Here is a 17130-nt window from a genome sequence, read left to right as displayed (position 1 = left end):
GACTGTGAACTGCTGATGTTTAAATACATTACCCTAATACTCTTTAAGCATTGCCAATTGTAAACCTCATTAACTCCCAGCATGTGGCCAAGGCCTGGATTTCATAGACAGCCTCACAAAGTGAAAACAGGTATATAAAAATGATTTTGTCATCAACAACATTATTACATCCTCCTTCACCTTGTGAAGTATTTAAAAGGCCATATGGTTTCTTTTCCCTCAGAAAGCTAAACAAATAGCAAACATGGGGGAGTCAGAGAACTAAAAATCTAAATCTAAAAAGCCACCCATTTTAAATCCCACATCTCCTCAACTTTTCTTCAATGACATTATTCCTCATGCCTTCAAATGAGAATGGTCGTGGGCCGGTTCTCTGTGCTTGCAAGAGAAAGGAATCATGCACGGATGCTGTTTATAGTGTTATAATTTGGATAAAACAAAATGGGGACTGTCAAGGGGTTATACTAAATATATCAGCTATCATTGTGAAGTTAGGATTCCCGACATTAGTTTTTTCAAAAGAAGAGCCAACTTTTCTCTCACTGTAAGTATAAAAAGGTATACACACACCTCAGCAGTGCCTGCCCACACCTGCTCTCTTGCTGGCAGAGAAACAGCCCAGTCACATCTTGAAAAGGACATGACACCACTGAATCTTCCCACGTAGAGTGGTCCAGGCTGAGAAATCTGAGGTCTTCTTGGAATGGGGGTGGGCAGATTTCCCTTTCTTCCTGAACACACAGCAGCCTGCAGTCATACCCGACACTCTCCGACATAAGAAACGACCAGGAGGACTGGCCAATGGTTGGAAGCTTGCCACAAGAGTGTATGGGGGGGTTGGGGTGAGGGTGGGGGCATAGGGCAGGTAGGGTATAAAAGGGACCAACATGACAATAATAGTTGGAGAGAGAGAGAGAGAGAGAAGAAAAGGCGGGGGGCAAGGTGAGGGGGAAAAATGGGACCAGTGGTGGTGTGGTAAGTACAGTGGTGAAGGGACAGGTGTTGGAACATTATACAACTAAAATTCAATCATGAACAACTTTGTAAATGGGTATGTCACTGTGATTTAATTTTTTAAAAAAATTAAAAAAAGAAATGACCCAGCTCTGCAACTAAACCTCATCAAAGTGCCAAGCCACCAAACTGTTCGAGAGCTCCTGGACTATGTGGTCACATAAATGGCTGTGTGACACCTCAAAATTTTATAGTACTGTCAGCCCAGTAGGATCACAACAAATCTGGTAGGAAACTTGCATAGAATCCCACCACGCTCAATGAGCCTAAACCATAACACAGATGCTCAGTAGTGATCCTCAGACAATGACTTTAGTAACATCATTATCAGATATGACAATAATCACAAATTGATCTAATTTCATTAATTTCATTTGTCTTTATGTCTGGAGAGATAGTACAGTGGGTAGGGCATTTGCCTTGCTACATGGCCAACCCGGGTTCGATTCCTCCATCCCTCTCAGAGAGCCCGGCAAGCTATCGAGAGTATCCCACCCGCACAACAGAGCCTGGCAAACTACCCATGTTGTAGTCAATATGCCAGAAACGGTAACAAGTCTCACAATGGAGACATTACTGGTGCCCTCTCAAGCAAATTGATGAAAAACAAGATGACAGTGCTATAGTGCTACAGTCTTCATGTTATTACAATCATGTCCTGTCACTGTTGTCCCATTGCTCATCGATTTGTTCGAGCAGGCACCAGTAATGTCTCTCATTGTGAGACTTACTGTTACTGTTTTTTTTGCATATCCAATATGCCATAGGTAGCTTGCCAGGCTCTGCCATGCGGGCGCAATACTCTCAGTAGCTTGCCGGGCTCTCCCAGAGGGGCGGAGGAATCAAACACAGGTCGGCTGCATGAAAGGCAAACACCTTACCACTGTGCTATCGCTCCAGCCCAGTTACAAACAATATGAAGAAAATTTATTTGTACCTGCAAGAGGGCAGACTATGATCGTGCGTGGGAAACTGGGGACACTGGTGGAGGGAAAGGCACAATGGTGATGGGGACTGGTGTTGGAACACTCAATGCCTGAAACAACTATTGTGAACAACTTAGTAAATCACAGTGTTATCATAATTAAAAAAAAAAGGTACACACCTGAGGTGAAAAACTTATTTGGTACATTCACTTGTGATTGGCGCATACCAAAACCATTCAGTATCTTCCCACACAGCAGAGGTGAGACCTGTAATGATTCCAGATGCTGATCACCCCCAGACCTCAGCCTACTCATTCTCTGGAGGGAAGAAGTTCAGCACTAGTAGAAGCAGCTTTGACCCAGCCCTAAGGAGACATTAGCTAATAAAAATACACAAATAGAAACATGCTTGCAAACCTTAAGATAATTTCTACATTACTCTTAGTAGACAATTCAGTGAACAACATAAAAACTACATGAGGTACATTTCATTCCCATTTTAAACAGAACCATATTAATGACAATCAAATCTAAAAGACACACCAGGGACCTGAGAGACAGTAGAGCAGGTACGACAGCTGCTTACCACATGTGGCTGAACCACAAGTGGCAAGTACCGTTGGATACCGGCATCACTATGGACCCGCAATTCAATCAGGAACGATCCCTGGGCACAGATTCAGGAGTAAGCCCAGACCACTGCCAGGTATAGGTCCAAAAAACAATGCAAAAAAAAAATACCCATCAAAAAACAAAACCAAACAAAATAAAACAGGGGGCTGGAGCAACAGCACAGCAGGTAGGGCATCTGCCTTGCACTCGGTCGACCTAGGTTCGATTCCCAGCATCCCATATGGTCCCCTGAGCACCGCCAGGAGTAATTCCTGAGTGCATGAGCCAGGAGTAACCCCTGTGTACTGCTGGGTGTGACCCAAAAAGAAAAAAAAAATCCAAAAATTTAACAGCATCAGCATCAGACAGTTCACAGCTTCGCTCAGGTAAGAGAATCTGGTCCTTGGGGAGTTCTGAGAAGCACCTTTTTTTCTCAGATGCAAAGACAGGATGCTCACAAGGGAAATCCAGAAAACAAAAGATTCCCAGGCCCTGGCAGTGTCCTCTCAGCTCCTACAAGGAACTTCACAAATTGATTCAATTCATCATTCACCCATTCCAAAGGGATAGCCAAAAGGGAGCGAATTCTCCATACAACAAACAAGTGAAGACCAAAGAAAATCAGGAAACATTACAGAAATGCTTCAGCATAGACAAATTGTACAGTTCCCTGACTCAGCTCTAATCAGCTTACCATGAGATTCAAATAAAACCTTCCAATCCTTAACATAAACTACAAATTCCAACACAGTGTGGCTACGGCAAACCTTTGCACACCCTGCCCTGAACTTTCCATGCTCCACGTATGCTAATCTCTCTATTTAAACTGCATTAATGAGCCTGTCCAAGACCTTTGCCATCTCTCTTCCCTGTTCACTGTCTGCACTACTCTGGTCCACCATTCTCCACCCTGTTACCAATCTCCCCTCGCCCCCAGCTCAAAGGGCATTCAACCAACTTCTAGTTCCAGAAAGATCCCTTATTATCTCACAGTTTGTTGCTACTCCCTCCCTGCCCACAGTACCTGGTCAACCTGTGGCTTTAATACTGGTTCTATTCTGTTTTTTCTCTTTTTTCAAATACCATTAATTATAATACTATCCGCAATAGGATTTCACACATGCAATGTTCAAATACTGCACTCTCCACCACTGTCTCCACTTGGGGCCCCTCCCGCCTGACCCAGCCCTTGGTAAACTGTTCTGTAGAGCATTTGTCAGATTTTGTTGCTCTTTGGCCCTTCTCTTAAATAATACACCAGACAAGTTCTTCAGTTTGCTCGGTTCTTTGGGAAAGAATCATGACAACATAAATAAATGGTAAGGCATAAAATGTTTTTGCGTGAAACCAAGGATTCTCTCTTCTAAACTCTATTTTTTTTTCTTTTTTGGGTCACACCCAGCAATGCACAGGGGTTACTCCTGGCTTTGCTCTCAGGAATTACTCCTGGCAGTGCTCGGGGAACCATATGGTATGCTGAGAATCGACCCCAAGTCGGCTGCATGCAAGTCAAACACCCGACCCACTGTGATTATCACTCCAGCCCTCTCTTCTAAGCTCTTTCTGAGGAAATAAATAAAAAAGAAACTTTCTCTCCCCCCTCTCAAAATACTCACGACAATATTACCAGCTACAGAAAATTAAAAACTGCAATAACACTATAAAGGCATGGGAAAGGTGAGAATATCATTAATGATTGTTATCCCTTTTGATACTGAGATATTATTAAGCTTTGAAGGGGAAAAAAAAGAAAGAAAGGGCAAAGAAGTAGGGTCAGCTAAGAATTTCTCTGTCACAAATAAAACACTGAGATTAAGATAAAACAAAATTTGAAAGAAAATGTCAAGTTGAAGAGGACTGCTTGATTATGAGAAAAGAGGCAGCCAGGACCACTGGAAAGGTCAAGATCTTGAAGTCAGAGAGCTGGACACCTTCTGTCAGCAAATTGCTTGAGCACAGAGAGCCTCAATTATCTCACCATCAAAACCAGGAAAACAAAGGCAATGTTTCAGATTTGCTATATTATTATTTTTGGGAGGGTGGAGGAACCTGTGTCTGTGAGCACACATGACTGTGTGTGTACAGATATGTCACATTATTTTATTATTAAAACAACCTGACACTGTTGAGTCAAATGCATAAAGGCTGTATTTTTTCTTTCTTGCTTTTTGGGTCATACCTGGCGATGCTCAGGGGTTACTCCTGGTTCTGCACTCAGGAATTACTCCTGGCGGTGCTCAGGGGACCATACGGGATGCTGGGAATCGAACCCGGGTCGGCCGCGTGCAAGGCAAATGCCCTACCCGCTGTGCTATTGCTCCAGCCCCTAAAGGATGTATTTTTAAGACTACCAGTAAAAAAAAAAAGATACAGGAAGAATGTGTTAATGGGGCAGATACAGAAAAGAAGAAAAAGTACACTGGAAAGTTTTCATCAACTATATAAAATGGCCCACAAATAGGTTAATGTGATTAGCAACCAAATGTTGAATGAAAAGGGGATACAGATAACACAAAAGGAAAAAACTCAGTAATGCTCATGTCAAACAAAAACGTTGTAAAATTTTTAATTTGGGAAAAATCTGTATTTCAAATCTTTCTGGTGAATCGGAAGAAAAATAGCAGTAAGTCAGAGTCAGCTCTTTGTTTCTAAGCTCCAGTCACAGCTAAAAAGAACCAGGACTTTTTGAAAAAAGTGATTCTGGTACAGAAGGAGAAAAATTCTTGTGATCCTTGTTCATTTCACTTGCCAAAGCAAGAAATACTCAAAGGTTAGGGGTACAGACAGCAGTATGAAGGGACTCCTACTGACCACCTGGGAAATTTGAGTAAATGAGAGAATAATAAATTGTAATAAATCAAATTTAATTTATTACATTGTTAGTTCATGAATTTATACTAACATAAAAGACTGAGAAAATAAAAGGAGGTGGAGGACACTCTGCTTTGTTCAAGAATGCTAGAGCATAAACATGGGAGAAATTAAAGAAAATTCACCACTTTTCAAACCCCATTATAATAATTCATAAAGCAATCCCCAAGATTTCTAAAATTACTTGGTGAACAGGCGCTGGGAAACAGGATGTTTGCACGTTCTCCAAGTGCTAATTGCAAAGCAAAATCTGGCCATATACAATGGACATATTTTTCAGATATCCCTTAAACAAAAGATCCAAGAGCATCATATTGCTAGAACAATGTGCTTCCTAGGGCAGTCGGGTAATCGGTACAGAATCTTAACCTGCTCTCAAATCCTCATTTAAATGAACCAGTGAGGATTCAAGCAGGCAAACCCAGAATGTGGGACTGTCAAAATAATTACTCTAGATTTTAAAAGTCTTTATTATTTTTTGAAGGATAAAGGTTTGTAATGGATTAAAATAGTTATAATAATTAAATGTAGTATAAAAATCTGACTGGATCCTGGATGTTAAAAAAAAAAGCAATTAACTATTAAAGGTGAAGGTGGATGGACAGATTTGGTACATTTTGATGGAGAATGGCTATTAGATAGTATTTAACATGATTGAAAATTTCCCTGAGTTTGGCAAAGGTGGTGATCAGTAGCAGAAAGTTCTTATTCTTATAAGATAAATGCTGATATTAAGAGCTAAGAATCAGATGGTGAAGCCAAAAATGAAAATTATGTTTATGTTTTTTGGATAAGAGACCTGTAGAAAGAGAGCACTTAAGTAATATGTCAATATGTAAACATGTGAACTTTAAATTTTCATTAAATTACATTAAATTCAAATGGAAAATCTAAAATTTAAAATATCTAAAATGTAAAAGACATTACCAACTAAACTAGATAAAGGGAACATACATACTGGGCACTGATAATATTGGTTTGACATTTAGATAGCAAAAAAAAATTTAACTGTGAGAAAAACTGACTCAAATACCGAGTCAGAAAATTCTTATTGTGTGTAGTTTTGTAATTATTCCTATGAATCATAAAAACAGAAAGTTTGGAAGCAGGCAGTATCCTAAGAAAAGTATTTGGTAGAACTTACCTATGTTCTATATATTTGCTGCCACAATGAACTTGAATAAAATGTATCCATCTTAGCTACCCCCTATAAACAGCAGAGAGGCCCATGAGAAATACTCCTCAGACTTTACATTAACTACCAAAGAATCCCATCTTGGTGGAAGAGAGAAAACAGAGATAATCCAAGTAACTCCTTCTGCATCAAAGAGAGTACTCCTCTAAGATATTAAAGAAAATGCAATTGCGAATTTCCTTACCAATCTGCAAGACTTTCATTAAAAGAGGATATTCCCATGCAAGTTGGAATGAAAGGTGCATAAAGAAGTATTAGTAAAAACTGAAATTATTTGCAGTACATCATAAGATTTTACTTTGGTTGTATCTCAAACCACTGTAGCACTGTTGTCCCGTAGTTTCACTGTATATTTAAACCACTGTACATTTATTTATTTATTTATTTATTTTGAATTTTTTAAATTTATTTTTTAATAAGTGAATCACCAATCACCGTGAGGGTACAGTTACATATTTATACATTTTTGTGCTCATGTTTCCCTCATACAAATTTCGAGAACCCATCCCTTCACCAGTGCCCATTCTCCACAACAAATAAACCCAGCATCCCTCCAACCCTCCCCAATCCCATCTCCCCCCACCCCACCCTGTCACTGTGGCAGGGTATTCCCTTTTGTTCTCTCTCTCTAATTAGGTGTTGTAAACCACTATACATTTAAAAATATACACATATTTAAAAATATACAGACATGTGACTTTGCCAACAAATGGAGGACTCTCAGAGCCAAAGAATGTCAGCCCAGAACAGAGTGGAATATCCCTACACACAACCCCAAATGTATGATCACTTAATATTTTATAAGGGGGCAAGAAATGTGAAGTGGAGCAAGGAAAGCCTCTTCAACAAATGGTGCTGGCATAACTGGACAACCACATGCAGAAAAATGGGCTTAGACCTTGACCTGACACCATGCACAAAAATCAGACCAAAATGGATTAAAGACCTCAACATCAGACCAAAATCCATAAGGTACATCGAAGACAAGGTCAGCAAAACCCTTCACGATATTGAAGCTAAAGTATCTTCAAAGATGACACGGAACAATCAAGTAGAAACAGAGATAAACAAATGGGACTATATTAAACTAAAAAGCTTCTGCACCGCAAAAGACACAGTAACCAGAATTGAAAGGCAATCTACAGAATGGGAAAGGATATTCACCCAATACCCACCCGATAAAGGGTTGATATCAAGGGTATATAAAGCACTGGTTGAACTCTACAAGAAGAAAACATCCAACCCCATCAGAAAATGGGGCGAAGAAATGAACAGAAACTTTTCCAAGGAAGAGATATGAATGGCCAAAAGGCACATGAAAAAATGCTCTGCATCATTAATCATCAGGGAGATGCAAATCAAAACAACCATGAGATACCACCTCACACCTCAGAGAATGGCACACATCCAAAGGAACAAAAGCAAACACTGTTGGAGAGGATGTGGGGAGAAGGGGACCCTTCTCCACTGCTGGTGGGAATGCCGACTGGTCCAGCACCTTTGGAAAACAATATGGACAATTCTCAATAAATTAGAAATTGAGCTTCCATTTGATCCAGCAATACCACTGCTGGGAATATATCCTGCAGAAACAAAAAAGTATAGTCGAAATGACATCTGCACTTATATGTTCATCACGGCACTGTTTACAATAGCCAGAATCTGGAAAAAACCCGAGTGCCCGAGAACAGAGGACTGGTTAAAGAAACTTTGGTACATCTATACAATGGTATACTATGCAGCTGTTAGAAAGGATGAAGTCATGAACTTTGCATATAAGCGGATCAACATGGAAAGTATCATGATAAGTGAAATGAGCCAGAAAGAGAGGGACAGACATAGAAAGATTGCACTCATCTGTGGAATATAGAACAAGAGAGTACGAGACTAATACCTAAGAATGGTAGTATATAACACCAGGAGGTTGGCTCCATAGCTTGGAAACTGGTCTCAGATGCTGGGGGAAAGTCATCCCAGATAGAGAGGGGAACACCAAGTAATATACAATTGGAGATCCTGCGTGGGAAGGGAGATTTGTGCTGAAAGTAGACTAGAGACTGAACAGGATGACCACTCAATACCCCTATTTGGAACCACAACACCCAAAAGGAAAGAGAGATATCAAATTGGAATGCCCCGCCACAGAGGCAAGGTGGGGTAGGGGGATGGGACTGGGGGGGTGGGAGGGATACTGGGTTCATTGGTGGTGGAGAATGGACACTGGTGGAGGGATGGGCTCACAAACACTGTATGAGGGAATAACAAATGTGTGAATCTGTAACTGTATCCTCACTGTGACTAATTAAAAAATAAATTAAAAAAAAACAATAAAAAAACACAGAGGTGTACAGTGACTTCCTAATAAAGCAACAGGCAGTTGTTTCAAACAAAACAAATTATTTTATAAAGGATGTAAAATATCAATAATAAAATAAAATATTGATTATATACTGAAATAAAAATACAAGCTTCACTCAATGGAAAAACTTAAATGAGATCTTTAAAAATAATTAAAATAAACTTACCCGTCCTTAGTCTGATCTACCACACCACTTAAAAGTTCCACAGTCTTTGGATTAGGTTGGCTTTCTCCAAAAATGTTCAAGTATCGAGTGACAAAATCATTGGGAGACATAAAAAATTCACCATTTTTTTCAATGCTTGCATACTGTTTGAAAAAAGAAAAGAAAGATGTTTCATTTTCTAAAAGCATATAGTCATGAGATCAATACATGAAAGGCTGAAGATTCAAAGGGTAGAGGATCAGGTATTAATAGATAACACACCTTACAGGAACATTTATTTTGCATAATTTTGCATAGTTAGAATATCAAATGCCCCAAGTTTTAGGTTTATGCTAACAGTTCTTAACTGGAGCAGATTCAGTCTGTTTGTCCAATTTAAGTATGCTGATAGCTCCTAACAGTCAAATCCACTCTATAAGAACCAGCCTTCTCTCTGTTACCTGCCCTTTGGGGAGGAGTCCTTTATCTTTGCTCTTCCTGTTTTTCTTTTAACCCAAACAAGACAACCAATCAATTCTAATAATAGCCCTTAAGTGGAAGTTAGTTACAAAGCAACAATTCTAATCAGTGGAAGGTCAACTTAATTTTATTTGCTGGGGGTGGCTGAGGAGCTATCCTCAGGGGTCACTCTCTAATGCTGGGGTGACCAGGCATGCCAGGAATTGAATCCAGGGCTCTCACAAGCAAAACCTGTGTTCTAGGCCCTTGAGCTAGCTCCTTGGCCCCTGAGTCCATTGATTTTTTTTTTTTTTTAAGGAATTTATGGGAGTGCCAAACAATCAGTGCAGCAGGGATGGCTCTTGCCTAGCTCACAAGTTGACCTCCAACTGATGTAACTTGAGGAGGAGGGATGTCAACTACATACTGGCCTCGAGTTGGTAGATACCAGGAAAACTGTTAGGGAAAAAAAATCCTACAGGGCTTAGGACAGCCCCGTACAGCACAGTGAGCTAGCCCACAGTGGGAATAACTACAGCACCTGCTTACGCAGGTAGCTAAATTACTTATATCATAGGGGTTTAATATTTCTAGCCAGCATTTACAAAAGATAGTCCAATTAAATCTGTTTATGGAAACATGAAAATGTAAAGGAAATGTCAGTGCTAATTACAGCAAGCCTATAGTTGACTCAGTACTATACATGTTTGTTAACATTAGTGAATAACTTGTTTTAACAACAAAATTTAACTCTTCCACCAACAGACATTTAGATCATCGTTGACATTAAACTATTTTTTGTATTTTTTTTAAATAGAGCTGAGATAACCGGCTTTGTATATATTATTTGTCTAAACTCTTGGCTAGACTTGTGGAAGAGAAATTGTTCAAAGAAGAAGAACTTTATTCTTCTTATCACACCAATCTGGAGGAAACTTTGTGTATCAATTTTCACCCACAGTGAACGTACATGAACACAGACAGCCCTTTCCCCTTCATCTATCATATTTCTTGAGAATGTTTTTCCAGATTGGTATTTTTATATAATTAAGTATGCTTATTTTTCTTCTTTTTTGCAATTAATTTTAAGTTTAGGAACTAGTGCTTCCTCATCTCAAGATTAAATATTCACTATATTGCTTCAGTTTCTTTACACAAAGGCTAACTCATTCATTTAAATACGCTGATCCTTTACTTTTGGATAGGATTTGAGATGATAATTCTCTAACCTTAATTTCCCTTCATGTAATCTCTTACTTGTCCCAGGACCATAAATCACATCATTGTCCCTTCCCATATTGTGTCTACCATGTGTACCATATACTAAATTATTATCTAGTCTCTGGGGCAAGGTTTGTAAGTCCATCTCCACTAAGCAAGTCCATCTTCACTATGTATTCAGAGCAGATCCACAGGGAGAATGCCAGGTTGGACAGACAGTTATTGTCAACACTGCAGTAGAAATGTTTCAGGACGATCCTTGTCAATTGACCTGTCTACTCTTGCAAGATTTCACGCATCTTCACTGCTATAACCAAAGAAAAAACTCTGTCAGACTGGGTTTTTTTTTTTTTTTTTTTTGTTTCCTTGTCTTTCTCTGTTCTCAGAATGGTGCTTGGCAGACAGTGAAATGTATTTAACAAATATTTCTCACATGAATGAAAGGTTAAAAAACATAGTATTACTTCGATCTGTAAATTTTTTTTGGCCATGATCCCTCTTTGATTTTCCCAAAATGCCTTTAGAATCATTGTCAAGTTGCTGAACCCTTAAAAAAAAAAAGTTAATTGAAAATGAAAAATAGAACTACATTTAATATACTATGTGAGGAGTAAAACATCTGTCACCCCATATATGTCTTTGAACAAAAACAAAAAAATATTAATTTCATGGGAAGGGTCATTAAAAACAGGGCAAAGGTTGTCTTTAAAATATTTTCATGTAATCCTCTCTCCTAGAAGCATCTCCCTGGAGAATTAAATATGCATAGTTAACTTTACTGAATATTCTTTGATAACCTTCATAAATGACCCTCCCTTTCTTCTCCCCTCCCCCAACATCTTCTGCTCCCCCTCACTACTAAAATGTAGCGTCCAGAACCATGTGGAAGAGTTCGTTTTCCTGGGTCTCTTGCCATGTATACAAGATGTATATGTGTTCTTAATAAAAATTTTCTTTGCCTTTTGACAACCTAAATCTTGTTGAATAAATTGTCCAGCCTCATATAACCCAGAGGAGTACAGGAGTACACAAAGACTTCTCTTGCATCTGACAACTACTAGTCCAACAATGAACAGAAGTACTATTTTTTTTTTTTTTGCCAATAACGTTGGTAAAACTCTGAAGTAAATTCAGTTCTCACATATGGATGGTTGAGAACAAACTTTTCAGCTTAGAAAACTGATTAGCAGAAGCCTCATCAGGAGAGAAAATACAGTGGGTAGGGTGATTGACTTGCATGCAGTCAACTCGGGTTTAATCCCTGGTACCCTGAGCCCTGCCGGGAGTAAGCCTGTGCATTACTGGGTGTGGCCAAAAAATATTAAATAAAAAATAAGAAAACCAGTTAGCAATATCTACTATAATCAAATACATATATATTCATAAATCCAGCTATTTCAACCAAGAAGACATCTGGAGTACAGATATGTACCTACATACATATATATCCACATGACAATATATAATGTCCCCCAAATTTGCTTCAGATTGTAATGCACATAGTAGCATTACCTTGGTGACTCAAATGTCAATCAGCAGTCACTGTCACTGTCATCCCGTTGCTCATAGATTTGCTCGATCGGGAACCAGTAATGTCTCCATTGTGAGACTTGTTGTTACTGTTTTTGGCACAGTGAATATGCCATGGGTAGCTTGCCAGGCTCTGCCACGCAGGTGAGATACTCTTGGTAGCTTGCTGGGCTCTCCGAGAGGGGCGAAGGAATCGACCACATGAAAGACAAACGCCCTACCCGCTGTGCTATCATTCCAGCCTCAATCGGCAGTAGGATCTATAAATCAACTATGGTATATTTACACCACAGAATCAACAAAGCAAAAGGGATAAACTAAAACCTACACCACAGTGTGGGATGGATATGATCTCGCTTAAAGTTGAAAGTGTGACAAAACTAGTGGTGGGATACCCATGTGAGAGGTGGGTACTGAGCTTCTGAGTGCTAATTCTAAGTTTGCTCCCATTGTGTACTGGTATGATGTGTGCACTGTATCACACCTCAGATAAATAGTTCATGTTTAAAAAATTCATTGATACATTTTTTTCTGCCTTAATTTTTTTTGGGGGCACACCCATCCATATTGAGAGCTTACCCCTGGCTCTGCGTTCAGGGTTCACTCTTGGTTGACTCAGGGGACTATAGAGGGAGCTAGGGATCAATCAAAGTAAGCACCTTACCTGCTGTACTCTCTTACTCTCTAACCCTTTTCTGTCTCAATTTTTAGAGATGATGGCTCATCTTTTAAACGTAGGGACATACATGGTAGGGGCCGGAGCGATAGTACAGCAGGTAGGGCGTTTGCCTTGCATGTGGCCGACCTGGGTTCGATCCCCGGCATCCCATATGGTCCCCCAAGCATTGCCAGGAGTGATTCCTGAGTGCAGAGCCAGGAGTAATCCTTGAGCATTGCTGGGTGTGACCCAAAAGCAAAAAAAAAAAAAAAAAAAAAAAAAGTAGGGACATGGTAATCTGGGCAGAGTTGTGATAGTCTAAAATTTATTTTCTTCAATTTTCAAAATTAGATCATCATCAAAATTAGTGTAGTCTTTTCCTGATTTTAAATAAATATATGCAAGGTTTCTGAGACTGGTGGACTGTGGCAGATCACTGTAAGGCCTTCTAGCACTATAGGGTCTCTGTTGGGGTGTATGGGGGAAGACAGGAGTTATATACCTGAGCAGAACTCTATTTTTATAAAATACTACATAATATTATAAAATTCTTCTTTGGGAGTGAATCATATAAGTGACCTGAAGCCTCTCTCCTTTATAATATTTTTGGGGGGAAGTGGGGCACTTCAGGAACGGAACCCAGAGCTTCATATGCAAGGCATGCACTTTACCACTGAGCTATATTGAAGTCTACCTTACAGTTTATTGAAATGTAAACATGATTGTATGCTTAAAAAAAAAAAAAAGTATGGCTTTTAGAATTCCATTCCAATATAATCAGAATTCAACCCAACATATTTGTGATGGTTAATTTTTTATGTCAATTTGACTGGCCATGCGATGCTAAATTTAAACAAGCCAACATATCTGGATGTATCTATGAGAGTGCGTCTGGATGATGAGCCTCTGACTCTCTGAACACAGTAAAGCAGACAGCTCTCCTCCGTGTCGGAAGGCATCTTAATTCAGAGCCTAAACAGAGCAAATGCCCAAGAAAAGGGAATTCAATGCCATTTTTCCACCTTCACTGCTTAAGATGAGACAGCACATCTCCTCTCTGGCCCTTGAGCCAAGTTGTAAGCCCCACTGGTCCACCTGGTTCTCAGAGGCATTCTGAATCAGACATGATAACACTGCCAGCTATTCACAGGTCTCCAGGCAAAAAAGTGATCGTGAACTCTTAATATAAATGATGTGGGCCAAAGTTCCATAATAAACCTTAACTGATAAACAGAAATATAGACTTTGATGAATGAAAAAGAATCTTTTAGGTTAGAGAGGTACTTTGGCACCTGACACATCTTGTAGAGATCTCCCCAGAGTGGGGTCCTCTTTACTCCTGAGTCAGCCCCCATTCCTTCTGCCCTGCATCTCGAGCCTGCACTCATGTCTGAATCTCAAATTCCCTCTGACCCTTGTTCCAGGGGGGACTTCTATCCCTATTTCCTATGACCTGTCCTTTAACCACATACCTAGACACTTTGAGTATGTTGACTGAAATTTCTTTTTTTTTTTTAACCTGCTGTATTCCTGTGAAATGCATCAATGGAAAATTATAACTTCTTTAAGAAATAATGCTTTTGTTCCTTTTGCAAATCCCACTCACTGCAGTTTCATGGTATTTTAAACTGTAAGTATTCAATATATACCTGTTTAATTAATATGAAGCAACACCAAGACTATTAAGGAGATTTTTTTAAAATATCAGTGTTTAAGTTAAAAACAGACTATCTACACATCCCACCAGGGCTTTATCTGCCACTCATCACAAGAACAGGCTGGAGGGTAATATCCAATGTCTTCAGCTGGGGACCATTTTACACCAAATCCAGCCCTGCCTATATTTTAAAATCATTGCACATGACCCTAGGTCCTTCTATCTCACATGGAAGACAGAATTGCCCCACATCGTTTTCTTGGTGATATTAAAATTTAATAAACAAAAATGAAGTGAACAACACCTTAAAATACTTCTTAAAGATTTTCAAGCTGTTTTTTAATTTAAAAAAATACCAAATCAAGTCAAACTTAGCAATTACATTATGGTTATTCCCCTCCCAATATGCAATAAGATAGTAAGGGTAAGAGACATGATGTATGTATCCTTATTTATGTCTTTAACGTTAAAATTATAAATAACTTTTAAAGGGGGTAGGATGGAATTGTCACTCTTCTCAAAAAGATAAAGTATCTTCTTAGAAAGACAAAACTCTTTAACTCCAGATAGAGAGCACAAAAGTTCAGGCACTTGCCAAGGACTCAGCATCCATCTCTGGCACCACATAGGATCCACCAATCAGGGCCAAGGATCAGTCCTGAGTACAGAGCCAGGAATAGCCCCTGAGCACCATCAGGTGTGGCCCACCTTCCCCCTTCAAAACAAAACAACAACAACAAAAAGCCCATTTCATAAAAGATAAAATACCCCCAACCCCCTCCAAATTGGGTCCATTTTTGTCCCTTAGCTCCCTTCTTTATTTGTCTTGGCTCCCCAACTTTCTCCAGCCCCACAGCTGCCAAGTCCTTTGCTCCCAGTATTAGGGTCTAGAGCGTCGCACCACCTCCCCCACATTACAGAAGAATCCTTCCTAACTAGTTTAGCAGAGACACAATTGGGACATTCAGCAGGGAGAAAATCAAGTCAGGCAGAAGTCACAGGGAGTCAGCAAAGTAGTCAGGTTTACAGAATGCTTACTGCTGATCCGTACTTAACTAAAGAGCCCAGCCATAGCCAAGACGTGCCTGGCACAGCCCCCATGGCGCCTCCTTCCCTATTCTTCCCCCACCACAACCCCGTCTGCGGTAGATGGTAAACAAGAGATCCTCAGCAAGTTGAGCCAAGGTGGATTTGTGTGGGTACCACACTACCCAGGACTGATGAGATCACCAGAAGTTTTTGCCAGATCCACAATCCCTTCCAGAAACTGCTGATCACCGTTTTCTGCACGGACACTTCCCCTCACATCATTCCCTTGGGTCTGTAAGTCCCGCAGACCTCTCACTAAGAAGCCATGTGGTCCCAGCCACTCCAAGGAAAGAGAGCAGTGCTCGATCTGATCCCAAAGACCCCAGTGCCAGACTGCAGGTCTACTTACACAGAAGCAACCGGGGTCCCTCTCCAGAATGTTGCATGGAATTCTTACCCTCCTTTGTCTCTACCAATCTGATCTGTTCCCAATGCAGACAGGTCCATAATTGAGAATGAATGCAGCTATTGGAACCCAAAGCAAATCTTAACCTCGCTTTGCCAGCTGCCACCTGGCCTCAGACTATACTCCACTCTGACCACTCTGACATGGAGGCTTTCTTATAGATGACATCACCCTACCTATAAGCACTCAATACACACTTTCTACTGAGACAGCAGATATTTTTCCGATTTCTTGTTGGACGGACACGGGTAATTGCTGCTGGTTTAGAAAACTGCTCCTGAGTGCAGTGAACGATTAAGAATGCCAGCTCAAGTTAAAAGCTTAAGCCAATTTTCATATTGACTTTTTGGCACACACTGTAGATGCTCTTCTGCAAATGGACTTCCTTAACTGCAGCTTAAATACATATACTACAACACGTTATGGTACCCTCAGACACACCTCATTCCAACAGGGTAGGCCCAAATAGCATAGCAAGAGACTTAATTGTAGATAAGAAACAAATGCTTTGTGTTTTGGGGTTTCTCATCATCTAGAATCTTCATCCACCTGGGAATTTCTACTCACCTCCCCATCTCAGCCCGCCTGACTTCTTGGTGGGCTATGGCTCTCTCTCTCTCTCTCTCTCTCTCTCTCTCTCTCTCTCTCTCTCTCTCTCTCTCTCTCTCTCTCTCTCTCTCGCTTTCTCTCTCTCTCTCTCTCTCTCCTTTCTGCCCTGTCCTTTCTGAGTTAAGAATAATTTATAAAGAATTCTGCTTTCAAATATAATATTCAAACTTCCTTACAAATTTGTCTTTTCCTCCCTGCAAAAAAGTGTTTATGTTTTTAACCATTTTCTTTTGCAATTTTTGTTTTTCATGTGTTCATATTATGTAATTTCAAGCATTTCCTAAATTTAAAAACTCATTTTTAATCATTTTCTTTTGCAATCTTTGTATTTCTTTGTGTTCAAATTATTTAATTTCAAGCATTTTCTAAATCAATATCC

General features: G+C 39.8%; 1 protein-coding gene across 5 annotated transcripts in view; it reads right to left on the bottom strand.

The window, feature by feature from the left end:
* Positions 1 to 17130, bottom strand: part of SLC25A13 (solute carrier family 25 member 13) — a 201395-nt gene that overhangs the window by 145009 nt on the left and 39256 nt on the right. For 4 of the 5 annotated variants that reach the window (XM_055119718.1, XM_055119721.1, XM_004602204.2 and 1 more), the window contains exon 3: positions 9144 to 9286. In XM_055119718.1, the coding sequence (XP_054975693.1) occupies positions 9144 to 9286 (143 nt within the window). Of the gene's footprint in view, positions 1 to 9143; positions 9287 to 17130 lie in introns of those variants that run through there. The other variant, XM_055119743.1, reaches the window with a different exon arrangement.

The sequence above is a fragment of the Sorex araneus genome, chromosome 1, assembly GCF_027595985.1.
Source record: "Sorex araneus isolate mSorAra2 chromosome 1, mSorAra2.pri, whole genome shotgun sequence".
Taxonomy (NCBI): Eukaryota; Metazoa; Chordata; class Mammalia; order Eulipotyphla; family Soricidae; genus Sorex; species Sorex araneus.
Note: the sequence above shows the minus strand (reverse complement) of the source record. Positions and strands in the feature narration are given on the sequence as shown.